At 43.0% G+C, this 27,254-nt stretch overlaps 1 protein-coding gene across 3 annotated transcripts in view; it reads left to right on the top strand.

Moving 5' to 3' along the window:
• The first annotated feature begins 5,780 nt into the window (after positions 1–5,780).
• SGCG (sarcoglycan gamma) overlaps positions 5,781–27,254 on the top strand; it is a 186,589-nt gene continuing 165,115 nt past the window's right edge. Inside the window, exons 1-2 of one of the 3 annotated variants that reach the window (XM_054015446.1) lie at positions 5,781–6,014; positions 8,494–8,621. In XM_054015446.1, coding sequence (XP_053871421.1) covers positions 8,604–8,621 — 18 coding nt within the window. In that variant the 5' untranslated portion in view covers positions 5,781–6,014; positions 8,494–8,603. Of the gene's footprint in view, positions 6,015–6,668; positions 6,705–8,493; positions 8,622–23,221; positions 23,331–27,254 lie in introns of those variants that run through there. The other 2 variants (XM_054015447.1, XM_054015448.1) reach the window with 2 other exon arrangements.

Genomic DNA, 27,254 nt, shown 5'->3' with positions numbered 1-27,254 from the left:
GGACCGCAAGACAGTTTGTTTACACTGACTGTCCACAGGCACTGCTGCCCGCAGCTCCCAGTGGCCACGGTTCACCATTCCCGGCCAATGGGAGCTGCAGCAAGTGGCGTAGGCCGCAGGGAGGTGCTGGCTGCCGCTTCCCGCAGCTCCCATTGGCCCGGAATGGCAAATCGCAGCCACTGGGAGCTGCAGGCAGCCATGCCTGCGGATGGTCAACATCAGCAAAATGTCCCACAGCCTGCCAGTGGATTACCCTGACGGGCCGTAGGTTGCCCACCACTGCTCTAGCCTTTTCGTTACAATACCTGGTCTTTAAAAATAAATAATTTATAATACCTCACACATTGCAAAAATCAATTTTTTCTTCAAAAACAAGTTATTAGAATGGAAGATTTTCTCAGTAAGCTGTGATATAGCTGCTATTATGATGTGGGAAACTAATGTGTAGTAGAATCCTGTTTATCTGAAACATTTTGGGGATGTTTGAAATTCAGATAAATGGGGTTCAGATGAGAGAAGGCGAGCTCTGTTGTGCACATTATGAACTGAGAGGAGTTTTGTGCACCAAATTGCTATATGAGTGGGGACTTAGGCCCAGTTTTTCCTAAATAGCTACTGATTTTGAGTGTTTCAGTTTGGTCACCAAAAACTGGAGACAACTAAAAATGTTTTTGAAAATGTTGGGCTTTGTCGCTAACATTTTCATATTTACCAGTATTCATGAATGACAAGTGTAGATCCATTAGTAATTCCCATAGAGTGACATGTCCAACACTAATGAACAGACCATCAAATATTGATTTTTAATTATTAATTATATTATTATTATAGCATCTAAAAGCCCAACCAGGATCAGGACCCCACTGTGCTTGGTGCTATACAAACATAAGGTAGTCTGTGCCCTAAAAAGTTTACAATTTAAATAAGGACAAGACATGACAAGGAGGGAAGTCCTCCTGTATAACAAAAGATAGGGGAGGAATAGTGAGACAAGAATGAAGGTACAAAGACATATCCTGCTTCCTTCTTCATCTTTCTCTCCAGACAAGATGTGTTTAAGTGAGTGAATGAATTAACTGTAATGAATCACTAACACATCACAAGCCTAGCAATTGTCATTAGGTAGTTTGCTATGAGTGTCAGCGTCAAGGTGGATCTTGAGAAAGGACTTGGCAGAGGACAAGATAATAGGTGTAATTGAAAGTGTATAGAAATAAATGGGTTTATTTTAATTGACTTCAATGAACTTTGGATTAGTCCAAATGGCTGTGTGAATTCATTCGGGAATTTATTCCACACATAAGAGACAACATTGAAGAACGTGTAAGTGTGCTCTACTGTCCAGCATTTTTTCCTGTCATTTCTATAGATATTTGTTGACATTCTATAGTAAAAAACTGGTACCCTAACTCCATATTTGATGTCACTGTTCCCTATAGATGTCACATCTCATAACATAGTGATTCTCTGACAATCATTTGAGAGCCACTGGTGGTTTGCAGAGCACTTCCAGGTGATCCATAAACAACTTCTGTCAGAATGGTGAAGTATTTGTCAGGGGAAGGCGAGGGTCAATCCTGACCAGCCAATACATTTTTAAAGGTGTTAAACTATCTATGTAAACCTCTAGTCAGTGTGTATTATATGTCCCCCTCCGTACCTGATCCACAGAGGATATGATTCTGTTACAGTCCCCCAGCTAAAAAGCCTGGGGCTTTAGCTCAAGCTGTAGAGACTCACAGCTCTTGAGGTCCTTAGTGCAATCACCAGTGGCAGCCAAGACAGTGGACATCACATCTACACTAAGTCTTAAGTGATATTTCCCTAGGCTAGACAAGTCAGAGGAGCCAAATCCGTGGGTGCTCTGGGGCTGGAGCACCATGGAGAAAAATTAGAGGGTGCTCCACACCCACCGGCAGCCAAGCTCTTCCCTTCTTGCCTCCTTCCCCCCCCCCGAGCGTGCTGTGTCCCCATTCCTCCCCCTACCTCCCAGCGCTTCCTGCCCTCCCCCCCCCCGCCGTCTAACAGCTATTTGGCGGCACTTAGGACTTTCTGGGAGGGAGGGGGAAGAGCGGGGACCCAGCACACTCAGGGGAGGAGGCGGAGAAGAGGCAGGGCAGGGGCAGGGAAGTGGGGGAAGGGGGTGGAATGGGGGCAGGAAGGGGACGGGGCTGGGTGGGAAAAGACAGGATGGGGGGGGAATTTGGGAAAGGGGTGGAATGGGGGTGGGGAGAGGGTGGTGCAGGGTGGGGCCAGAGGCGGGGCAGGTGCAGAGCCCGGAGCAGTGGGGGGGTTGAGAACCCACCAGGTAGAGGGTAAGTCGGTGCCTATGAGACAAGTCCTCAGTCTTTAAGCAAGATTTAGGTCTTTAGCTGCTACACAGCTACATAGGTTGCAGAGGAAGTAGTCAGTTTTTGTAGGGTGCAACCCTGTGAGGTGCAGGGCTGTCCGTAGACATACGCAGCTGCATAGGGCACCCACAAATTTGGGACACGATTCCCCTCGCTGGCCCAGCCATGGCTGGAATCCTCTCTTCTCCGGCCCCTTCCTCACACTGGGCCAGTGGGCTTCTCCCTACCCCCTCTCTGTCGCTCCAGCTTCCAGCTCTGCTGCCCCAGCCCTGGAGAGCCCAGAGCAGCGCAGCTGGTCACTGGCAGCACGGCGGCCCAGCCCACCGCCACCTGGAGCAGTATTCCTCCCTGGACCTTACCTGCCTGTGCCGCTCGGTCTCCGGCGGGGGTCGGGCCGGGGCCAGGACAGAAGTGAAACTTCCATGTGAGTGAGTGGGGAGGGAGCCAGGCCAAGCAGGGAGGGGTAAGGAAGGGACTTAAAGTGCTGTGCACTCACTGTCTCTCACACTTCCTTAACACACACAGTCTCTCTCACACACAGACTGGCTCTCACACCCACATACACTGTGCGTCACGAGTCACAGTCCCCCAACACAGATTGTCACACACACACACACAGTCTCACACTCCCCAACACACACTCTGTCACACAGTCCCCCACACTGACTCTCGCTCTCTCTCTCTCACACGCACTGGCTCTCTCTCTCTCTCACACACATACACACACACTCTGTCATGCACTCTCTCTCACACACACACGTATTATTATTGTTGTTATTACTGCTTGGTACTTCCTGTCAAAATGCTTGTGGTGAGGCAGGAGTGGCTAGGGGCTGCCAGAGGGCCGTGGGCTCTGGCAAGATGCAGCCCCCATGTGACAGCGCGAAGCCTGCCTTGAGCCATTGTTGGGAGCGTTCTGGGTGTCCGCGGGGGGGTGGGGAGGGAGGGTATGGTGGCTGTGCCCCCTCGACACACTGGGGTCAGCGGCGCCAGCTGGGGACCGCCTTCAGTGGAGCATAGGGGCACCAGTCTAATAATACTGCGTAGGGCCCCATAAATCCTAAGGACGGCCCTGGTGAGGTGACATGGAGTAATTATGTGGATGCAAAGATCTCCTGTATAGTATCACAGTGCCACCCCCAAATAAGTACAGTATAATCCCCATAAAAAGCAACAGAGGGTCCTGTGGCACCTTTGAGACTAACAGAAGTACTGGGAGCATAAGCTTTCGTGGGTCAGAACCTCACTTCTTCAGATGCAAGTCTCCTTTAAATCCCTCCAATCTTTCCCATCACTCTCTCCCCATCAAAAGCGTCTCCCGCAATCCTGTTTTACAGAGCCAAAATCCTCTTGCTGTCTCCTTCATCCACAAATACTCACTGCCCTTCTTTCCCAGACTCATTCCTCTCTTCCCTCAATCTTACTTCCCTACCACGTTCTCCCCTTCCTACCCACACTCTCACAGTCTCATGCATCTTTTCCCCCCAAGCCTCTTAGTGTACATTGAAAAAAAAATCCATGGCAGCTAGTCTCTGAGCCCTGGTCAACTGACTTGGGCTCACAGGGTTCATACTAGGGCGGGGGTTCTCAAACTGGGGGTCAGGACCCCTCAGGGGGTCATGAGGTTATTACATGGGGGGGTCACGAGCTGTCAGCCTCCACCCCAAACCCCGCTTTGCATCCAGCATTTATAATGGCGTTAAATATATAAAAAAGGGTTTTTAATTTATAAGGGGGTCACATTCAGAAGCTTGCTATGTGAACGGGGTCACCAGTACAAAAGTTTGAGAACCACTGTGCTAGAGGCTAAAAATAGCACTGTTGACGTTCCTGCTCAGGCTGGAGCCCAAGCTCTGAGATCCTCTCCCCCTCTCTGGGTTTTACAGCCTGGGCTCCAGGCCGACTGGGAACATCTACACTACTTATTTAGCCCCATATTGTGAACTCTGCAACCCAAATCAGTTGACCTGGGTTCCGAGACTCGCTGCCACAGGGTTTTTTTTTTTTTTTTCAGTGTAGATATATCCTAATGCTTTCTTCCTTCTTAGCCCCCTCCTGTTTCATTCCTCTAAATTTCTTCATTCTGTCTTCCCCCTAAAACCTCTTGCTCCATTCATCTCTCAAACCTGATCTTTCCTTTGTTAATATTAAGCTCTTACTCCCCCACTACTACCTCAAAATTGCCACAGTCCTTCCTCTTTTCCCAGATATCACCTTTCTATTTGCCCCTCCAAGGGCAATTGATAATAACTGTGAAAACAGGTCTATAACTTTTCTCTGCTTAGGCATTTACCATGCCAAGCAGATCAAGTTATTTAAAAAAAAATGTTATTAAACAGATGCTAGAGAACCAGACAGACTAAATTAGTCCAAACAAAGAGCTAAAGCCACGTTGCTAATTGGAGGACTATGCTGAAATCATGCTTGGTAAAAACAGAAGATGTGGAACTGGAAATTAATGAATCAAAATTTGTGTGTCAGATATTAGGCCTAATTGGTGGACAAAATAATGAGATGGGCTATTCCACCCATCAATCCCTTTTGGGGTCCTTAAAGAAAGAGACATTGGGGAGAATGATGATCATACAGAAAGAACAGATGGAGAGAAAGAAGAATGGTGAGAAAGAAGAAATGGAAGCTACTGAAACAAGCTTCACCACCATCTCCTGTGACCCCACACCTTCTTTGCCCTAATCCCGAGGGATGCCCTGACCAGACCACAAAGAGGTATCCAGATGACATCACCACGCCTACTTGCTCCTGCTCAATCCCAAACACTGCTTGGGATGAAATGGAATTGGACTTTAACAATAGCAGCAATAACTGCTTCCATTCATCTCAGCTAACTTCTCTTTTCCCCAAAAGGACAAAAAAGGGGGGTTTCCTCTGAAAACTCTCTCCAGCTAAAGGGAAAGAGAACAAGATATGTTGTTAAAATGAAAGCCTTACTTAATTCTTTACATTTCTGATGCTTTAACTGTTTCTCCTTGTTTCTGTATCTTTAATAAAAGATTAAAAAGGTTTTTAACCATGTGTTTGCCATGGCACCAAGCAGGTTGAGGTCTCTGTATAGCAAACTCTGAACTTGGACTTCACTAAGGCCACGTCTACACTTCCAGCGCTGCAGTGACACTGACACAGCTACACGGTTGCAGCACATCTGGCGAAGACACTCCGTGCTGCTGGGAGAGCGCTCTCTTGTCGGCATAACCCCCCCGCGGCTGCACGCAGCCTAAGCGATGTTGGCGGGAGAAGCTCCCCTGCCGATAAGCAGCGGCACGTGCCGGGCGCGGGCGCGGCGTGTGGCGATGGCGGCGGTTGGCGGTTGGAGCGAAGCGGGGCGCAGGTGGAGGAGTCTGTTCAGCAGCGCGCGGCTGGGGCCCCGGAGTCGGAAGACGGACGCGGCGGGCCGGGGGAAGGAGGGAGCCTGGGAGTTTCCATCCCTTCTTCCCCGGTGCCCCAGGGGCGGCGGCGACCCCCTGCCCCACCGCGGCGGCGCCCGCTGTCCGCGCCGCGACTGGGGCAGCCGCCGAGTTAGGCGAGCGGGGAGGAGACTGGGTGACGGTTTGTGCCTCGGGGCGGGTTCGGCAGCCTCCGCGGCATGAAGGGACACACGGGGACTCTGCCGCGTGCAGCCCCCGCGGAGCCGAGCGGGAGCAGCAGGTAAACCCTCGCCAACCCGCCCTCCCATGCACCCTTCCCCGCAGCCCCTTCCCGGCCCCTCGCCCATCCGGACACTCCCTGACCACGCAGCCTCCTGCCTCGCCCCCTTCCATATGGCCACCCTCCCGAGCCTGTGCAGCCTCCGACCCTGCCTCGCCCCATCCCATACAGCCCCTGCCTCGCCCTGTCCTATACGCCCCCGTCCCATGCAACCTCCTGCCTCACCTCACCCCACGTGGCCACCCCACTCCATGCAGCCTCCTGCTTCACCTCATGAAGCCTCCTGCTTCACCCCATCTCTCTGCGCCCCACTCCCATTCCCTGGGGCTAGTCCATCCCATCCCACACAGCTCCTTGCCTCACTTTCATCCCGTGTGGCCACCCCCCTGATCTCATGCAGCCCCCTGCCTTATTCCCATCCCATATGGCCATCCTATCCCATGCTGCACTGTAAAACCCATTGCCTAGTGTACTGGGATGCGGGCAGTGGGAGGAAAGTAATTCTTAGACCGATTGCTTGGACAAAGAGAATGGCATTTGTTCTGGGTGGGAATTGAGGAGGGGATGATTGGTGATTCATGGTATATGTTGAGTATTTTATAAATACTACACACTTTGTGTTTTTTTCCCCCCAGAAATGGAACTAATCAGTTCAGCTGAACTGGTTTCTCCAACGGAGTGGGGTATAAAGTGAGCATGTAGCTGTTACATGAGATGTGGTGATGGTTTTGCTGGAAGCTACCCTGCCTATTCAGGTTGAGTGTAATGTAAATAGTGTTTCTGAGGATAAGATTAAACAGAAAGTTCCATGCTCATGTGACTGCTACACAAAAGAGCAAACCAGTGAAAAAATTCACAATGAGAGGGATTCACAAGTGTTTGCTGTGGGGGGAGATACAGTATTTTCTGCTAAGACATAAATAGTTGCAACATTTGAGTGGTTGATACTGTGATTTTTGTTCTTTGGAAGGAGGATCTTGTAGTCAGCAGTTAATTTCATCTAATTTAACTTGTTTCAGTGTGTTAAATATCTAAACTTTTCTATCATTTATATATGGGCAATTTATTTATGCGGATGTATAATTTTAGCATCTTTAGCAAACATATTTTAATTTTGTATTGATATTTGCATAACTTGTATATCAACTTAGATTTCTGTAAAAATAAAAGGAAACAAAGACTCTCCTTAAATAATTGTCCTTCATCTTTATGTATGTGTATGAGATATCATATTTGTTGTGCTATATGATACAATAGTTAATACACCACAATAGTGGTGTATTTTTTTTTGGAAATGTTTATTTTGCTGTACCTTTAAGGAACACTGTTATAGTCAAAGTAACATTTCAAAAAGCAATGTTTCTAGTAACATTTCAGATTAAAACAGAAGAAATTTAAAATCGCATTTATTTTTCACGGTGGTATTTTGTTTTCATTGCTTTCAGGTAGGCCGGTGAAAATAAACTAGTCAGTTTTATGTTTGTTTATGTAGGTCTGTTTATTTAGATTTATTAAACAAATAACTAATAAAAAGGGGCTCCTAACTAGGGCTTTAATTGCCTTAAATTACAAAACCAAAAATTAACCATCTGCCAGCAACCAAACTCCTTGTCTACAACAAATCAGATTGCCCTCAAAATCCACCTCCATAGCAGCCCATATAAATAGATGTACCTCTCAATGTGTCCTGAAGGTCAGTAGATTTGGGCTGTTTCAGACAGATGATGGCTGTTCCATACAGAGAATGTCCCCTCACAGAGAATACTTAGCTGCCAACCCTATTTCTTCTACATCGAGAGGGACCCATTTTGAACTGCCCCACTGATTGCAAGTGTGGTTGTTTCACTTTCAAATTCTCATGCTCCATTACAGTGCTGCAATGTTTGGTGCAAACACCAAAGTGATTTTTTTTAAAGAAATTAAAGTTCTGTTAACCATAGATTTTTGAAAAAGGTGTTTTGGGGTTTTTTGAACAAAAAATGTAATTTTGAGCCAAATTTAATGTGTCCCTCTAAAAAAGGACACCGCTGAAGTAAAAATCACACTTCTGTTGTTACAAGTAACAGCAATGATTACTATAACAAGGAAATTAGCAAAAACAATACTTGTCAATTTTTTAGACAGGGAACCCTTTATACATTAATGAACAGTTATTCATACCTATCAGAGTCAATGATCCTATGTGTTTTTGACAGCACTTTGTATATATTCATTTTATATTTTCATTTTAGTCAATTTCCCTTTTTTATGTGGATCTTTCACCTAGCATCAGAAGAGAGAGAGGGAGAGAATTAAAAAAATATATGGTTGGGGTATGGGTAAATATAGATCCAGGAACTGTTTCCAACTGTTTTTTAAATGTTGACTAGATTTCAAATTGACAAGTTTCTAAGTTTTCATGCAACTGGTGGAACATAGTAAATAGATACAGCATTAAGCATATAATGTTTCCATTGTAAAATATGTTGTCCTTTCACAGTTCTTACTACTTTAAGGGGGAAAAATGATTAGAGACTTGGTGGTGCTCTCAAAAACATGATAAATGAATCCTGGGTTTCATGGAGGAAGGAAGTACTAATGCATTAGAAGATGGAGCCATCCATACAGGTAATAAGACTGTCTTTAAGATAGTTTTACAGAAATGAATATATTGCAAAGCTTGTAAAATAAAATGTCTGTGAGGATATAACTAAGTAATAAAAGATAAGACGATGTAGTGATATGAGGAGTGATGATTTAAGATTGTGGTTGCAGTTTTCAAATGTAGGTGTCTAAATGCTGATTTTAGTGCTCAGTCCAGCAAACGAAGATGTGAGTAACTTTATTGCTGTCTTTCAATTGACGTAAATGGAAACATTTTCTTAAGCAAAGTTACACGTGTGAATATGTAAAGAATTGGACACTTAAATAAGCAGTTAGGATCAATCCTGATTCTATTAAAGTCAATTGCAGAGCTCCCTGTGATTTCAGTGGGATTGGGATTTGATCCATGGATGACAAAGAAGCCTAAATATGGATCTTATGCCTAATTTGGGGCACCCAAGTTTGAAAATTAGACCTTCGGTTGTAATGCTTAAAGCCAGAGGCAGTGATATTATGTATTTTTACCCTGTGTTAGATTTTGTTGTTATAAAACAGCTTTTAAAAAATATAACTTGTTCTACACAGCAGAAAAGATATTTATCCTCAAGACTGCTAGTTATAAGAATGCTTTGCAATGAACAGTTGGATATCTTGCTGAATGCTGTTTCATACTTCTGAGTAGTATACCTTGCAACTTCTGTTTAGTCATGCCCCATATCCTGTATCATGCATCCTACATAATCTGTTTTCCATATGAAACTTATTTACAAATGATTGTCCAGGAATATTATGAAAATCATCAACTTTATAAGAATACAAGAATTAGCTCATCTATTCTTATGTTTGACTACATACATACTTACAAAATAAGCAATTTAGATACCACTCCTCAAATAATGCACTATTTTCATTGAGCTGCTGTATTAACTGTTATATCTGTAGATTATAATTTTTGATGTTGTTTGGAGCTGCAAACATTTACACAAAATATAAAATCACATTTGCCTTTAATTCTTTTTTGGGGGCATGAGTTTTAACTTTTATTTTATGTTCTTATGTTATGTAACTGTACCTTATCAAATTGTCATTCTTGTTAAATTTGAGATTAATATTAAAGTTTAATTGCTTTCTGCTTTGTTTGGAGTATTAAGTTTGTAGCGTTAATTACAGTTTTTCACTTAAAAGTAATAGAGACACATTGATAGGTTTGATCAGTTGGAATGCCAGTGTTTGTGTGGATTTAAATCAATTACAAAATGTCAGTCTAAGAAAACAAAGAATTAGTTTTAGTTTCACAAACTACAATGTATGCAAATTATACAAAAATACTGTGATGAATTACTTATCTGTGGCTATGCATCATTGACTAAAAATTCTGGTGTTCTAAATGTATATGCTGCCTTTGATGCACAACATTTATAACAATATTTCTAAAACTTTTAAATATATTGACCTGCAACAGACTGTAGAAGAACAATGTATTGTGTTTATTTGCTAAGCATGATATATGGAATGTGTGTTTACTCATTGTTAAAGTAAAATAACTGTTCTTTATTACCATGAAAAAGTATATACCATAAAATTACATTTGTTTTTTTTTTTAAAAGAACATCAATTTCTCCTCTTCCTCAATATGATGAAAATGTAAAATCTATACAAAATTACTGGGTAATTACAAATATTTGGCGATAGCAACTTAAGAACAGCCCAGTATTCTGATGTTTTCTAAGATGGAGAGTTTTTTAAATAAATATCTGGTCTTTGTTCCAAATTGAAGTCACCCTGCCAATGAAGGATTTAAAATTAATTTTGCAAATCTCTGAAGAATGCTATATAAAAATGGGCATGTTTTTTAAAAAAATGAAACTGGGATAATCATACCTATTGTTACCCTGGCTTGATTCTTAGACATAACATTTTCTCAGGCTTTGAAAAATCTATAGTCAGCCTTTCCTACATAAATCCGCTATATATATATATATATATATATATATATATATATATATATATATATATATGTGTGGTTTAAAAAGGGCCAGCTTCACAAAGCTGAAAAAAATTAAGTCACATCAGCTGGGAGAGATAATTTAAACTGAAAAATGTAAATGATAATTTTAAACTGTGTAAGAACATTTTACTAGATGCCCCACCAAAAAGCCACAATTGAGATAGATAGAAGGCAGTCCCAGTTTAAAAAAAAGAAAAATCCATCCTGGCTTAAAGGGGAAGCATATGTGCTGATTCCATGGGTACTTCGGGGCTGGAGCACCCACGGGAAAAAAATGGTGTGCGCTGAGCACCCACTGGCAGCCCCCCTACCAGAACCTCCCCCTCCCACCAGTGCCTCCTGCCCGCTGGTGAGTCCCGCAGATCAGCACCTCCCCCTCCCTCCCAGTGCCTACTGCCTGCCACGGATCAGCTGTTTCGGGGGAGGGGGCAGAGCTGGGCAGGGCAGGAAGAGGTGGGGTGGGGGTGGGACCTTGGGGAAAAGGTGGAGTAGGGGCGGGACCTGGGTGGAACTGGGGGGAGAGAAAGAAACTACAAAAATAAATAAATAAAAGGTAAATATATAACTAATGGAAAAAAGGGAAGTTGATAGCAATTAATATAAATTGAAAAGTAAGAATTGTTCAAAAAAATCAGTGAGAAGGAAAGGGGCACAAGGAGAAAATTACTGCCAACAGAGTTAAAGACAATAAGGAGTTTTCCAAGTACAGTAGATAGCACTTAATAGCTGACCGGCTGAGGTGTGAGTGGGCGGAAGGGAGGGGCCAGGCGAGCAGGGAGAAGCCCGCCGGCCCAGCGCTGGGGAGGGGCCAGAGAAGAGGAGTCCGCTCTGTGGCCAGGTGAAGTCCCGCCGCAGCCAGCAAGCGGAAGCCTGAGATCCTTGGGGCGCGCCCCTGGCTACAGCACCCTGGGCGTGGGCCCAGTTTGCCCGGCCCTAAGGCTGGCCCTGCAAATTAATGATGTGATATAATCCCTACAAAATGAGAAATTAAAGACCTTTTTTAACATATAACCATGTCCTCATTATCTCCTGCAAGGAAAATAAGTCCATACATTATTGTACTCTCTTTTTGGTCATGTCAATAAGATTAATCAACATGCTCTTCACTGAAGATTTAGTGATAACTATGCTTTCAATCCAGACTGTAAAATAAATATATTTCCAGATTTTAACCAATATGTAAATTCGTTAGATGTCTAACTCCTTAGATATTGATGCTCTTCTTCAGAAGTATCAGTTCCTTGATCATATATAAAGGATTAATGAAACAACCTCTGACAGGCTGTCTACTTTATTCAATTCCTATCTCCTATTTATATTGTTTTTCCCTCTCTCAGCTATGTTTTACACACACACAAAAAAGTCTGTATCTTAAAGATAATGATACATATGAATTAATGCAGTCTAATACTATACTTCTATCATATTTTTCTACAAGAAGCAACAGATTACTGGATTTAACACTATATGAATGTGTTCTGTGAAATAAAAGCATTTTATTTTAGCAACATATCTCACATCAGATAATTTAAGAGAAATCAATATGCCTCACCTATATTACCATTTGTTAAATGTATATCAGTGATCCACAAACAAAGATCAATTATTACAAATGTAATAAGCTTTCGTGGACTACAGCCCACTTCTTCGGATGCATATAGAATGGAACATATATTGAGGAGATATATATACACACATACAGAGAGCATAAACAGGTGGGAGTTGTCTTACCAACTCTGAGAGGCCAATTAATTAAGACAACTCCCACCTGTTTATGCTCTCTGTATGTGTGTATATATATCTCCTCAATATATGTTCCATTCTATATGCATCCGAAGAAGTGGGCTGTAGTCCACGAAAGCTTATGCTCTAATAAATTTGTTAGTCTCTAAGGTGCCACAAGTACTCCTGTTCTTCTTTTTGCGGATACAGACTAACACGGCTGCTACTCTGAAACCTGTACAAATGTAATGTTATAATTAAAATTAGGTGAGCTTGGATGGGAGTAAAGAGAAAATTTTTAGCAAGTCCTTCTTAGTAGGACAAGTGGCAGTTTCTCCCATATTTCTTATGCCTCCTACAAGAGGATATCTACTTCTCTGGAAAACATTTAGGCCAAGAGACCTGAATTCAAGCTCATTCTTGATAAGTATCAGAGGGGTAGCCGTGTTAGTCTGAATCTGTAAAAAGCAACAGAGGGTCCTGTGGCACCTTTAAGAAGGTTAGTCTTATGTTATGTTAGTTATTCTGTTAGTCTTAAAGGTGCCACAGGACCCTCTGTTGCTTTCATTCTTGATAGTTTAAGAAAACTGCTAAACAGGCAAAGGAAACTGGTAAAAGTATTTTATGGTCATGCTTTCATTGCTCCATTATTTTAAATATTGCCTTTCAAAAGATCAAATACAAATACATAACTAATGATATTTGGAATGAGTTAATCAAAATTTTGGAAATTATTCTGTATTCAAGAGTGATCCGTTTTCCTTATCCCAAATCATCATCAGTCCAAAAAGGACTTCAGTTTCAGTATTTAAGTAGTTCACATTTTAGTTTAGGGCATTTTGGTCCCGGTTGGTAATATCCTGCTCATTGAGCATATTTCCCCCATCCTGCTGGAAATACAGAACAGCTAGTTTTACAGCATCATCTACCAAAAAGCAAGAGGGCAAATAGTGAAATCCGAAGGGAATATATAAACTGATTCCACCTCCCACTGCTCCAGTATTCTTTGCTTTCTTTTTTTGGAAGAATAGAGCACAGCTCTGAGTCTTCTTACTCCAGGCTTTTCTTTACTCTTGCTCTTTTCTGAAATGATACAACATGACTCCAAAAATGGGCAAGAAGAGGAAGGATGAAGATAGAAAGGAACAGATCAAGAAAAAATAGCCTGAAGCGCTTCTCTGAAGATTCTATGAGTTGTGCAACTTATCAGTGATACGAAAAACAAACCTAAGAAACCCCAGTGGATCCATCACCAATTGTATAGGCTCCACTTACTCTCTTGTTTCAGACTCTATTATCCTTTCCCACAGGGATTTCATCCCTATGGCTAATATCTTCTTCCAGGGACAGATTCTGTCTAGTGCTACTGAGGGAGTTCCCTCCCTTACTGTCCTCTGTCCCTGCTGCCTCTCACAGCTTTTAAAGTTGTCTTCTTCAGAGGCTGCTCTTGCTGCTTCTTCCCTCCTCCTCCTCCAGTCTATTTCAAACAGTATGTGAGTTGCTATAGAATTCAGAGGGAGCAGGCTTTGCAAACTTCCCCTGCCAATAATTTTTCTTGCTAATGCTGTGCTGAATTTGGCTTCATTTTTCTTTGCAGTCCACCAGAGGATGCTCATGTGTACTTTCAGCATAGTGTTGGCTGCAGTATTTTTTTTTCAGTTTCAGACAATTTTACCCCTCTAGTGATTTCCTCTACTTTGCTTTTCCATCAAATGGGTTTTTCTTGATCTTCCATCCTTTTCTGGGAGCTTCATCTGCTTCCTTCTCTAAGTCCTTAAAACAATTTCATTTCCTAGGGGCACAGACAAATTTATTTGGAAGGTAAGGGCTTGTGTTAAAAAATAAAATAGCTATTGAATATCATGTTCACACTATCTATTTTTTTGTAGCAGAGGCAGTCCCCTGATTATTCAGTTTATTTTTTTCATCACAGGAAGGGTATAGTCCTCTGATTGTCTCAGCTGCTTGAAGTCCCACTCTTTCTCCTGGGGTATCAACTGGCTCTTTTGTAGTCTGGGCCAGGTTGAAGGTCTCTTCTGCAGCAGGCTCCGTCTCCTTTGTTCCCTGGCTGGGAAATGGTTCAGCAAGCAGGGTCTTGTCTTTTGAGGGGGAATTCTCAGTTCCTGTGTGAGTCTCATCTGTCTGTGCTTCTGGTTGGCTGTTTCCCTTTGTCTCTCACAGAGGATCTCAAGATGCTCATCCTCTTACTCTGTCTCTCTCTAGGAAAACCTGGGATAGGTCCAGCTAGCTTTCACTCCGCTACAGCTGACTGCTAGAGCCTCCTGATAGCTTCTTGTCTTCTTTCCTTTCCCTCGCTCCCTCCTCATTTCTTCTATTTGTTCTTTTCATAAAGGGAAGGGGTAGGGCAGATATCATGGAGCTGTGGTTCCCTGGCTGCCTTCTACAGCCTCTAACCTCAGTCCCATCATGCCTGGGGAGGGGGCAGTCAAAGGGTCTCCAGCTGCCATCTTACTTGTAGTATTTTTCTTGTCAGAGCCTGGGGGAGCAAGGAACCCAGGAGATTATATAACAGGGGTGGCCAAACTTACTGACCCTCTAACAATCTTCAGAAGTTCAAGAGCCAGGGCATACCTGCCAGGGTTCGGGGCTGCAGCCCTGTGGGAGGCGCCTTCAGGGGCTTGGGGCTTCAGCCCCATACCTGTTGAATCCCCGAGCCCCAGCAAGCATGCCTTCTGAGGTTGAAGCCCCAAGATTCCCCCTCCCCACTGGGCAGAAGACCCTACTCCACCACCCCGCTGCCAGGCAGAGGTCTCGAGCTCCCCCCTCCCCTCCCAGTCTGGTAAGTGTGGAAAGGTGGGGGGTTCCGTGAGCCACACTTTAACTGTAAAAGAGCTGCATGCGGCTTGTGAGCCACGGTTTGACCACCCCTGTTATATAAGCAGAACATACAAACAATTGTTTTCCAGGGCAATCAATGGATCAGATGTAAGCTGTTCCCTTTCTTCATTCTGCCACATAATAGTTCTACAAAGATTGTAGTGACTATTTAAAACTAAGAGGTTAACTAAATATTTGTTTGCCAAAGAGTACTGTGTTTATTTTTAGTTCTGCAGCCATACACCATTCTTACTATGTGAGGAGAGACTAAGTGAATTACAGAAACAAAGTGTATATTTTCAGGGTGCTAAAATGAAATACCTTAAAACATGGGTGCTTAAAAAGGAGGAAACTACAATTTCAAGAGCAAGTGGAACAGCTTCTGCTGGTTGTACTACTGAGCTGTCTTAGCCATGACCTGCAACAGGAATCTGTCAGTTGGCTGATCCTATTAGTATTTCTGAGATACCTCATCAACCATAACTTAAATCTTTTGCTATGTTTAACTGTGGCAAAGGAGCCATTCTTTCTGCTCATCCAGGTTTGATGATTTTTAGTGTCTCCATTATTCTGAAGCTAGTGACAGTGCACTTTGTTTCTACTGTTGTACAGCTTTTAGGCACAACCTACTTTTGACTAAGTACACAGATGAGCTCTCACAGAGTCTGGATTCTTTATTTGGAAAAAGACTTGAGATAAATTTGAGAGGAACCAAGCTTTCTTGTGTCACCACGCAGCTGCTGCTACTTTTCAAAAGTCCACAAAGAATGTTGGTGACATGCTAAGTTTTCAGTATTCTTAGAAGAAAGAGGAAAACAGGAAGATCTTAATGAAAATACTAAGGAGTAGGGCTGTCAAGCAATGAAAAAAATTAATCGCGATTAAAAAAATTAATTGCGATTAATCATGCTGTTAATAATAGAACACCATTTATTTAAATATTTTTGGATGTTTTCTACATTTTAAAATATATTGATTTCAATTACAACACAGAATACAAAGTGTACAGTGCTCACTTTATATTTATTTTTGATTACAAATATTTGCACTGTACAAAACAAAAGAAATAGTATTTTTCAATTCACCTCATACAAGTACTGGTGCAATCTCTTTATCATGAAAGTTGAACTTACAAATATAGAATTGTGTACAAAAAAACTGCATTCAAAAATAAAACAATGTAAAACTTTAGAGCCTACAAGTCCATTCAGTTCTACTTCTTGTTCAGCCAATAGCTCAGACAAACAAGTTTGTTTACATTTGCAGGAGAGAATGCTGCTCGCTTCTTGTTTACAATGTCACCTGAAAGTGAGAACAGGCGTTCGCATGGCACTGCTGTAGCCGGTGTTGCAAGATATTTACATGCTACAACAGTGTTTAACATGTTTAACAGTGCGATTAATTGTGATTAATTTTATTTAATTGCATGATTAATCATGATTTTTTTAAATCACTTGACAGCCCTAGTTATTTTGACAAATAAAATATGCAGAATTATGCAGAATTTTAAAATGTGCACAAAATTTTTGGTGCAGAATTTTGAATTTTTCGGCGCAGAATTCCCCCAGGAGTATCACATGAATTTCAGAAGTATATTTCAAGGTTTGCCACAAAGGCAAAACAACTACAAAGGCAACAGTCACTGGCTACATCAAACACTTATATTGTATTAATCTACCACTGTCAGGCCATATGTCCTTGAATTTGTCAAATGTCTTTAGAGATGTATATCCACCTTCTGTGTAGTTCAGGTTGTGGGTTCCATTTCAGAGGTGTGCACATTGGCAACATGCATTCCCCACATAGTAAAGTGAGGCCAACCTTCTCAAACACAAGCTGTATTATGTCTTCAGTACTAAGGTCAAAGTTTTATTGACGTAGTTGTGTTGGTCCAGGTGTGAAAAAAAAACACCCCCCCAACTGACATAGCTATGCCAGCAAAAACCCCAAGGTGGATGTATCGTTGCTGTCAGCATAGCTGATGTTGTTCATGAAGGTGGTGTTACTGTGCTGAGAAAAAATCTTCTGCCAACATTAGCTGCATCTACACTAAGGGCTCTCCCAGTATAGCTCTGCCGGCAAAGCATTTGTAGTGTAGACAAGGCTTAAAAGTCTGGATATGTAATCCAGGTCCTGGCATAAAAACTTACTTTAAGGTAGGGCTTGACCACTGGGCTGGATCTTGTTAAAATGTTGTTTTCTTGAAGATCCTGGGAAAATTTCTTAAACATGTTATGACAATTTGGGAATCTGTCCATACAATTTACAAAGCCTTTGTGTGTCGCTGATTGGGCTGTTGGCAGTCAAGCCTACTGGTGGAAGTGAGTTTGACCTACCAGTTAGAGCTGGGTGCAGGGTGAGCAGAGTCCAGTAGATGAGCTGAGAGTCATTACCAGAGGAACAGAAGCTGAATGTCAGAACTGGAGTCGTAAGCCAGAGGCAGAGCCAGGGATCATATCAGAAATACAGAAGCTGAATGTCAAAACCGGAGGATCAACCACAGTCATAAGCGAGAGGCAGAGCCGGGAATCGAAGCCAGAAATCTGAAGCCATAGGGGAGCAGGGGCTTGAGCAGGAGCAGGGACTGGAAGCAGATTGGAGCAGGGCTGGAACAAGGGCAAGCGAGGCTGCAGGTATGATATGCGTTGAGCAGCTGCTGATCTGCTCTGGGGCCCAGGTTTATAAACAGGGATGCTAAACCAGCAGCCAATCAGGGGCTGTGGTCATTCTGTCAGCCCCAAAGCAGTGCATCTGGGCTCATTGGTTGCCTAGCTATGAAGTTAGCAGGGAGTAGGCCAGCACCTGGTCCTAGCTAGTCTGGTCCCTGGCAGCACTCCTCTACCTTTGGGCTCGCCTTCCAGGAGACCTTGAGCAGAGTTTCTTGGGATAGACCTAGAGGAAAGTGTGTAGGAGGTGCAAGCCGTGGACATGTTCCCATGAACACTTCTCTAGGCCATATCCCTCCCAGTCAGTCAGATATTGGAGTCTTCCCTGGACTCAGCAAAAGTCCAGAATCTGCTGGACTACTTGTTCCTGTTGGCCCTGCACAGGTTTGGTTGGACAGGGAGGACTAGTGTTGTGTGGGAAGGGATCCTTGATTAAAGGTTTCAGGAGGGATATGTGAAACATGAGGTGGACTTTAAGTGATTCTGGTAGCTGCAATCAAAAGGCCGCTGGCTTAAGTTGTTCTGTGATCACTAATGGCCCCAAGTACTTGTGGTCCAGCTTCACAGATGGACAGGTGGATTGCAGGTTTTGGGTGGACACCAAAACTTATCCCCTAGCTTGAGGTTGGGAATTGGCTGACTCTGTTGGTCGGCATGGTGCTTGTATGCTGTCTTATCCTCTTCTAACTGGTGCCTGAGTTCTTGATGTACAGTAGAACCACGGAGTTACGAACATCTCAGGAATGGAGGTTGTTCGTAACTATGAAATTTTCGTAACCCTGAACAAAACATTATGATTGTTCTTTCAAAAGTTTACAACTGAACATTGACTTAATACAGCTTTGAAACATTACTATGCAGAAGCAAAATCCTGCTTTCCCTTTATTTTTTTAGTGGGTTTACATTTAACACCGTACTGTACTGTATTTGCTTTTTTTTTTTTTTCCCTTATTTGGTCTCTGCTGCTACCTGATTTTGTACTTCCGATTCCAAATGTGGTATGTAGTTGACTGGTCAGTACATAACTCTGGTGTTCGTAACTCCGAGGTTCACTTGTACTTGGTGGATATATGCAGTGAGGTCAGCAATGGTGATCATTGGCAAATCTAGTGGGATTTTGGAGTAATACCAAGAGTGGAATCCATAATTTGCAAAGAAAGCGGTCTGCTGAGTTTGCAGTGTGCATGGAGTTGTTGAATGCAAATTCTACGTGGGAAATGAGTGCTAGTTAATAATCCTGGTGGTAGTTTAGAAAGCAGAGTAGGTATTGCTCCAGGACCTCATTGACTCCCTTTGCCTGACCATTGGTATCAGGGTGATAGGCCGTCAGTTCAAGATTTGCTGCCCAAAAGGCAGAGAAATTCCTGCCAAAAGTGGGTAACGAACCGGAACTCCTGGTTGGATACAACACTTGTCTTTCACCTTCATGGGTTGCCCACATTGTGTTGGAACAGACGGGCTGTTTCCTGGGCAGTGGGGATGTCATGACAGAATATAAAATGTGCCATCTTCATCAGGTGATTGACTAGCCCTGGAATTGTGTTGTACCCGTGGGAGGGTGGTAGCTCCACAGTGAAGGCCCAAGGCTCAACATGATGGCCCAAGGCTGAGGTGTTTAATAATCTCCATTTAAATAGTCCAATCTCTCTTGTTTGAAGATTTAGCCTGACAAAATTGTTTTCTTAAAAAATAAATACTCTGTTGTCCCAATATTTAATCAATATAGTTCTTCCCTAACAATGTCTTTGAGAAAAAATAAAATGATGAAGTTATGTTGTGACACTTATACCTCAGTCTAAGTAATCTAATAGTAAAACTTTGAAAACTTCTACCTGTGTAAGATTTACTACTACTAATGTTTCATGATAAACAAAAATCCAGTATCGTATTCAAACTGTAATAATTTTTTAAATGAAGAAATATCTATAAAACATCTAAACAATTCCACATAGCTAGAAATTTAAATATATAATGTTAGCATATAATCTCTATCATTAATAGATGCCAAGAGCAGCCAAAATTGTTTTAAAAAATCATTCAAACTGCAACTGAATAGTTATTCTATAATTCATCCACAAAGATGGAGTAATCATCATTCTTTTTTATTACTTCAGTGCTTTATATACAACACTTCGGCATCACATTCAAAACAATGTCAGTAAGTGTATTTAAATTCTCATTCTACACCTTGTGTTTTAGGGCTGGATTTTCAATTACCCTAAACCCTTTACGAGGGTGTGTTAGTATAAATTAAAATCAGTTCCTTGGTGTGTAACACTAGCAGGAGTACACGTATTACAGCTAAACAAGAGTACCAGGTGAGAGGCTGAACATGCCAGCCCCTTTCAAATGCCAGGAGCTGGGGAAAAGTAACAGACAAAGGAATTTGGGGAGAAATTTTGTCTCTACATAGGCACAACTTACTGTATTTATATATGCTGAGAGGAGAACTCCCATGTGTAATATTGAATTGGGCTTTTGTAAACAGGAGTTTAAGGGGAAGAGAATTTATTTGTCTGCTATATTTAGCCTTGGCCTAAGCAACTGTAACCTTAGTAAAAGACACATGCTACAGATGGAATATTTTGTGTTTGTGCTACTTTGTTTTGCATGTTTTTTTAAATTACTTGAAACAGTTGGGAGGTAAACATGATGTGAGTAAACTGCACCTAAAAGTGAAACGAAAATGGCTTTTCATAAGGCCATTTTTTAACTGGGAATACAATTCAGGATGTGTGTGTGTGTGTGTGTGTGTGTGTGTGTGTGTGTGTGTGTGTGTGTGTGTGTGTGTGTGTGTGTGTGTGTGAAATATACTACAGTCATAATGAAATCCAGGAAACGTTAGTGCATTCACCTTTGAAAAAAGAAAGTAGTCTCTAGACACTTTAGTTTAAAATCAATGTCTCTCGAAAGAGTCTATTATGAGCTTAATTCTGATTTTTTTATTGGTATTTAAAGAAATACCTATCTGCTTAAATGCATTCTGAAATCTCTTCATGTTTCTGTCTTTTGAATCAAAGGTTTCATAAGTACTGTACAGGAGATTCAAAACCAGAATCCGAGGAAAACCTACATCTTGAAACATGTTTCTATGAACAGGTGGCATCCCCTACCCTGTTCCAAATATTGTACACACCAACTGCAGTTGGTCTAAATTTACCTCCTTGAGATCATCTTTACTAAAACAAAACAAAAAATTCCAACAAATAACAATAACAACAAAGTGCTATCACCCTCAAATTAAAACACTCCAGGCTCAATCCTACTTCCCATGAACTCTCTGCTCCTTTCTATGGCATTCACACTGAAAGACAAATATAACACTTTTTCCTGATCACTGAAAGTGTCATTCACTTTTTAATATTAAAATATTTTGAGCCATACTCAATATTAAAAATACATAATAAGCATTCCCTTAATTTTATTGTTCAAGAATTTGATATTACTTATTATTTTGTATTACAGTTACTGGCTGTACCACCCAGTGATGAGAGGCTGTGGCAAGGTTCTAGGGGGTACAGGACTATCAGAAGTCCTTCTGAAGGCCTGGAAGGCTCAATGTTGACATCGTAAATCTGTGTTTCCTTCTTTCTCCCAGGCTGTTGAATCTCATAGTCAACTGGACCAACCTTCCTCATCACTTTGAATGTGCCCTGCCTCTGGGCCAGTAGTTTAGACTTGGAGGTCAGGAGTAGCAACAGCATCCTATCACCTGGCTCAGAAGTTTTCAACCAGGCCCCCTAGTTGTAGGTGCGTTTCTGTGTTTGCTGGGCTTTCAAAGGGTTTTTCTTGATGAAGTGCCTTAGCGTTTCAGTCTCTCTCGCAGTTGAAGCACGTATGACACTGAGTCCAGGACTCTTGTTCTTCCCGAGCTTCCCAGAGGAGGTCAAAAATGCCCCTGTGCTGTGTCCCATAAAGAAGCTCAAAGGGAGAGAATCTGGTGGAGGCTTAGGGGACCTCCTCTATGGAAAACAATAATGATGATTGTAGTCAGTCCCAGTGCTGGGGGTCTGAATCAACAAACTTTCTCAACATGGCCTTCAGAATCCCATTGAATCACTCCACCAGCCCATCTGTCTGTGGATGGTAGATGGAAATCTTGAGGGTCTGAATGCTTAGCGATTTGCACAGCTACTGCATCAGTTTAGATGAGAAGTTAGACTCCTGGTTTGTCAATATTTCTTTTGGTATTCTGACCCTTGTGAAGACCCTCATGAGTCCATTTGTTATGGTGGGGCATTTGCAGTGCATGGCATAATTGACTATCACTAATGTGTGATGGTACCCTGACATGTTCTTTTCGATGGGACCCGCTAGATCCATCCCTACTCATTCGAAGGGTATGCCCACCACTGGGAGCGGAATCAGGAGGGCTTTTGGCATACCTTTGGATCTTGCCAGTTAGCATTTGGGGCATGAGGCACAGAAATCGCAGACCTCTTTGTGGATCCCTGTCCAGAAGAACCTAAGGGCCACACGCTCCAACATCTTTTCCCTCCCCAAGTGCTCTGCATATATGAAACATATGGATAATGATTACAGTGCTTCACATAACAAGTGTTTACACAGCTTTTAATCTTCTACAAATCTTTCAAATATATATCTTAATGTATTTTATAATGTAAATAGCTACTAGCACTGATTTTATCCAAAGTATCATGAATGAAAACAGAGTTTGAGGGTTAGTATTTGTATAATCAGGCTAATATAAGCAGTGCAATGCCAGAATTCTAGATTTTACATTTAAAACTTGAACATAAAATTACACTTACGAATGTAACATAATGTTAGCATAATTTCATCACTAAATATGTAGTTTTAAGGCCTGCACCTGCATCCCTTAGATTGTTTTAAACAAAGATTGTGGTATACATTTTCATATTTCATATGTAAGTGGTAAGAAAACTTATTAGCCACTGTTGTGCTGTTTTAATTATATTAATTACTAATATTTATAAAAGATGTATTATAATTAGAGTATTGTTAACATTAATAAATATTTTACTGAACAGATTATTAGATTTCCATTGGAAATTATGTATGCAGTCTGAATATATATTGTCTTTAAATTAGCAATGGGTGTTATAGGAAGCTAAAGATTTTAGTAATCCTCTGATTTTAATCTTGCAAGGTGCTGAGTAACTGGGAATTTTTGGTGCCCTGGACCTACTACAGTTGGGCCCTTTTATTGTACATCAGAAATTTCTTATGCTGGTACAGTTAGTGCAGCGTGTTGGAGTCAGTGCCTAAACAATTTTAACTGTCATGCTAGCTGTTTATGTCACAGATTAAAATTAGCTGTGTCTGTATTGCCAGTGAAAGGAGATGGAATGTAAGACATGGCCAAACATGGGAACGAATTTTCTTTCAGTGATACTTAGCCAGGCCTAAAATATCTTCCACTCCAGATTTGAAAGTGGTGAAAAAGTTACATGTTGCATCTTGGGAGGAGACTGATTATAATTAATTCAGCAGTCTGTGTTGTTTCAGATCTCTAAGGTAAGTTATGAAAAGTGTTTTTGGTTTGTTTTGATATAGGTATTGTAATAAAAAGAGAGAGTTTTTTGTACTGACAGTTTTTAGATCTGTTCAGATTATCTTCCATCTATTCCTTTGTATGACATTCTGAGCTTTTGCTGTCCTAATTTAAGATCATGTTTCTATGTGTTTACTTTAGGAGCCAAAGTTAAAGTGTTGATTTTTAATATATAATTATAAAAATATTGAAACATTTAAATTTATAGACTACAATAGGATTGTTTGTGGAAATAGTTACATTCAGTAGTGTATTGCATTGTATATGCTTTTATTTATGTAATACTAAAGAAAATAATTTTGTAACACTTTTTGAGTTTATATAATGTAACATAGATATACACAGATTTTTCAATAAATTATTTTAATCTCAGCTTGAGAGAGCCTGTAGTATATAGAGTGAATTCATTCTTTGTACATCTAGTACAGACTCAAGGCTTAATCCAGTCCATAATGGGGTCTTTACTCCCATTTTCCCCTCTCTCTCTCCCTACTATATAGGGTGTGGGGATCAAAGGGAGGGAGTCAGAAGGAGCTGCCATGAACAACTTCTGATCACATGAGGCAGAAATCAGGGATAGTTCTTGGACACCACCACCACAGCCACCTTGAGTTAAATAGCAACTACCTTAGTGACCTACATTAGAAGTAAAAGGCTCTAAATCAATGGTCACCAATAGGTAGATTGCGATCAATTGGTTGATTGTGGAGCCTCTGACAGTCGATCTCGGTCACAGAGTACGGTTGACGACCCTCCTGCAGCCAAACTGGGAGATAGGCCACTAATAGTATGGTGGTGCAGTGGGGCTAAGGCAGGCTCCCTGCCTGCCCTGGCCCCATGTCGCTCCCGGAAGTGTCCAGCGGCAGCTCCTGGTGGGAGGAAGGGGCAGAGGGTCTCTGCACGCTACCCTCACCCTCAGGCACCACCCCCCACAGCTCCTGTTGGCCGGGAACGGGAAACCGTGGCCAATAGGAGCTGCGGGGGTGGTGTCTGTGGACGGGGGCAGCGTGTGGAGCCACCTGCCTGTCCCCCTCCAGAAACCACTGCTGAACATGCCAGCCTCTTCCGGGAGCAGCACAGGGCCAGTGCAGGCTGGGAGCCTGCCTTAGCCTGCTGCACTGTCACCTGAGGTAAGCGGCACTCAGCCGGAGCCCACACCCAAACCCCTCCTGCACCCCAACCCCGTAGCCCAGCCCTGAGCCCCCCCCCGCACCCAAACTCCCTCTCAGAGCCTGCACCATGCACCCCAACCCCCGGCCCCAGCCCTGAGCCCCCTCATGCACCCCACACCCTGCACCCCCTCCTGCATCCCAACCTCCTGCCGCAGCCCGTACCCCATCCTGCACCCCAACCCCCTACCCTAGGCTCACCCCGGAGCCTCTCCCACAGTCTGAACCCCTTGGCCCCATCCCAGAGCCTACATCCCCTCCCACACCCCAACCCCCAGTCCCAGCCTGGTGAAAGTGAGTGAGGGTGGGGGAGAACAAGTGACGGAGGGAGGGGGGATGGAGTGAGTGGGGCGGGGCCTGAGAGAAGGGGCGGAGCAGGGGCATAGCCTTGGGGAAGGGGCAGAGCAGGGGGCAGGGCAAGGGTGTTTGGGTTTGTGTGATTACTGTTATTTCTACATTTTCTTTGAGGTAGATCCTGGGTTGCATTTAAATTCAAAAAGGGATCTTGTGCTTAAAAAGGTTGGAGACCACTGCTCCAAATTCTGTAATTACTTAAATCTGGTATTAGTGAGTGCCATTTTAATAAATGAGTTAAAAGACACGTAGATTTGTAATAAATATGTGATTTTGGCCACTGTTGACTTCTTCAAACCCTTAAAAATCTCTTCTGCAAAGAATTCAGTAACTCTGCAAATAAATATGAGTAATATTTCACAGAAGAAAGTTGGATGGGGGAAAGTAGATTATATTTTGCAGTTTACTTCTCAAAACACTCTGCTGTCCCCACCAGTGGCTCCTGTCAGCCACTGCTTTCCCCTCCCCGTTTGCTTCTCCCTGACCTCTGACAATAATAACCCCACATCCACATCCCATCTCCCATTTCTCATCCCTCTGTGTTTTAAGTCAGGCTGTTTCCTCCTCCTTGTGGCTGCTTGGGCACCAGCAGGGGATCACTGATTGCACAGGAGAGACAGTCTCCCTGCTCTCACTTCTTGCGCCCAGCACTGATCAGTACAGAGCATCAACTGCATGGAAAATCTTGGTCCACCCTCTAAATCACCAGCTGACAGGGCCGGCTCCAAGTTTTTTGCTGCCCCAAGCAAAACAGTTTTCCTGCGCCTCCCCCTGGCTCCACCCCAACTCCACCCCTTTCCCGCCCCATTCCAAACCCTTCCCTAAATCCCCGGCCCCGCCTCCTCCCCCGGGCATGCCACATTTCCCCTCCTACCCCTCCCTCCCAGGCTTGCCTGGGAGGAAGGGGGGAGAAGTGGAGCGGCAGCGTGCTCTGGGGAGGAGGTGAAGGTGGAGCGGAGGTGAGCTGGGGGGGGAGCGGTTCCTCTGACCCCCCCAGGGTTACTTCCTACGGCCCTCCCCGTGCCCCACATCACCACAGCTCACCTCCGCTCCGCCTGCTCCCCTGAGCGCGCTGCCACCGCTCCACTTCTCCCTACTCCCTGCCAGGCTTGCCGCAAAACAGCTGATTCACGCGGCAAGCCTTGGAAGGAGGGGGAGAAGCAGAGCGGCGGTGCGCTCGGGGGAGCGGGCGACAGTGGAGCGGAGGTGAGCTGGGGAGGGAGCAGTTCCTCTGCCCCCCGCCCCAGGGTTTTACTTCCTGCGGCCCTCCCTGCGCCCACCACCACCACAGCTCACCTCCGCTCAGGGCCTGCTCCCTGCTTTTTGCGCCCCAAGCAAAAAAAAAAAAAGAAAAAAAAGGAGCCGGAGTGCCACCCCTTTGAAAGTACCGCCCCAAGCACATGCTTGGAGCGCTGGTGCCTAGAGCCGGCCCTGCCAGCTGGGAGTATGTTCAGTCACTCTGTGGGGATGGCATACATGTAGTTTGGTCAGTATGTAGAAGCTGTTAGGGGCTGAATCACGCTTAATGCAGATGAAATCTGTGGACAATTTAGCAGCAAAACTCTAACAAATCTCTATTGAGCATTTGCAGACTGAGACTTTTTCAAAGGCTCGTGAATTGGTGATAGTTAGACAGTTTTAAATAGGAACAGCAAAAGGCACATCCCTCGCAAAGCAACAACTGCCAAATTTCAAGTCTCTGCTCCAGAACAAGGAGGCATTAGAGCTTCTTAAAAATATTCGTATAGCTAATTTAGCATGGGTAAAACAAAGTTTTTCCTTATCTTTATTCTTAAAAATGGCTCAACCATTTTTTGCTGAAACTTTCCAAGACAAGTCAGCATGAGGCAGAAACTTGGCATGGAAAATTTCAGCCCAAATGGTCACAAAGTTATAAACAATTGAAAACAGGATCTTGAGGCATGTCAAGCAACCTTAACTACAGGCTTTACTACCTGTGCTACTTATAATATGTACAAAATATATTATACTACTTCTGACAGTATATTAGGGGACCGCATTTACATTTCTGTCATTGGGCAAAAAAGGATTTCTTCATCCTTTTGTTTTCCTTACTAGTTTTCTTCTTGTTTGGACTGTTGATTATATCTGAAGTAAAGAATATATTGGGGAAACATAAATAATATTTAAGAACAACAAAATTTGTGGCTTCCATTTATTAATAGCGCATCAGAAAGAAAATTACTTAAATGTTTGAGTTATTTAGATCAAGATTATACAAGTGTAATTCATCTGATCAAGCACTTACACATGTATTCCTGCTAAAGTGCTTGCCCATGTGACTGCAGGTTGTTCAATCTAGTCCATAATTTTTAAACAATATATTATTTGTGTTTAGTTGAA

This window comes from Malaclemys terrapin, chromosome 1 (genome assembly GCF_027887155.1).
Source record: "Malaclemys terrapin pileata isolate rMalTer1 chromosome 1, rMalTer1.hap1, whole genome shotgun sequence".
Classification (NCBI taxonomy): domain Eukaryota; kingdom Metazoa; phylum Chordata; order Testudines; family Emydidae; genus Malaclemys; species Malaclemys terrapin.
This window is presented reverse-complemented; position numbering and strand designations above follow the sequence as displayed.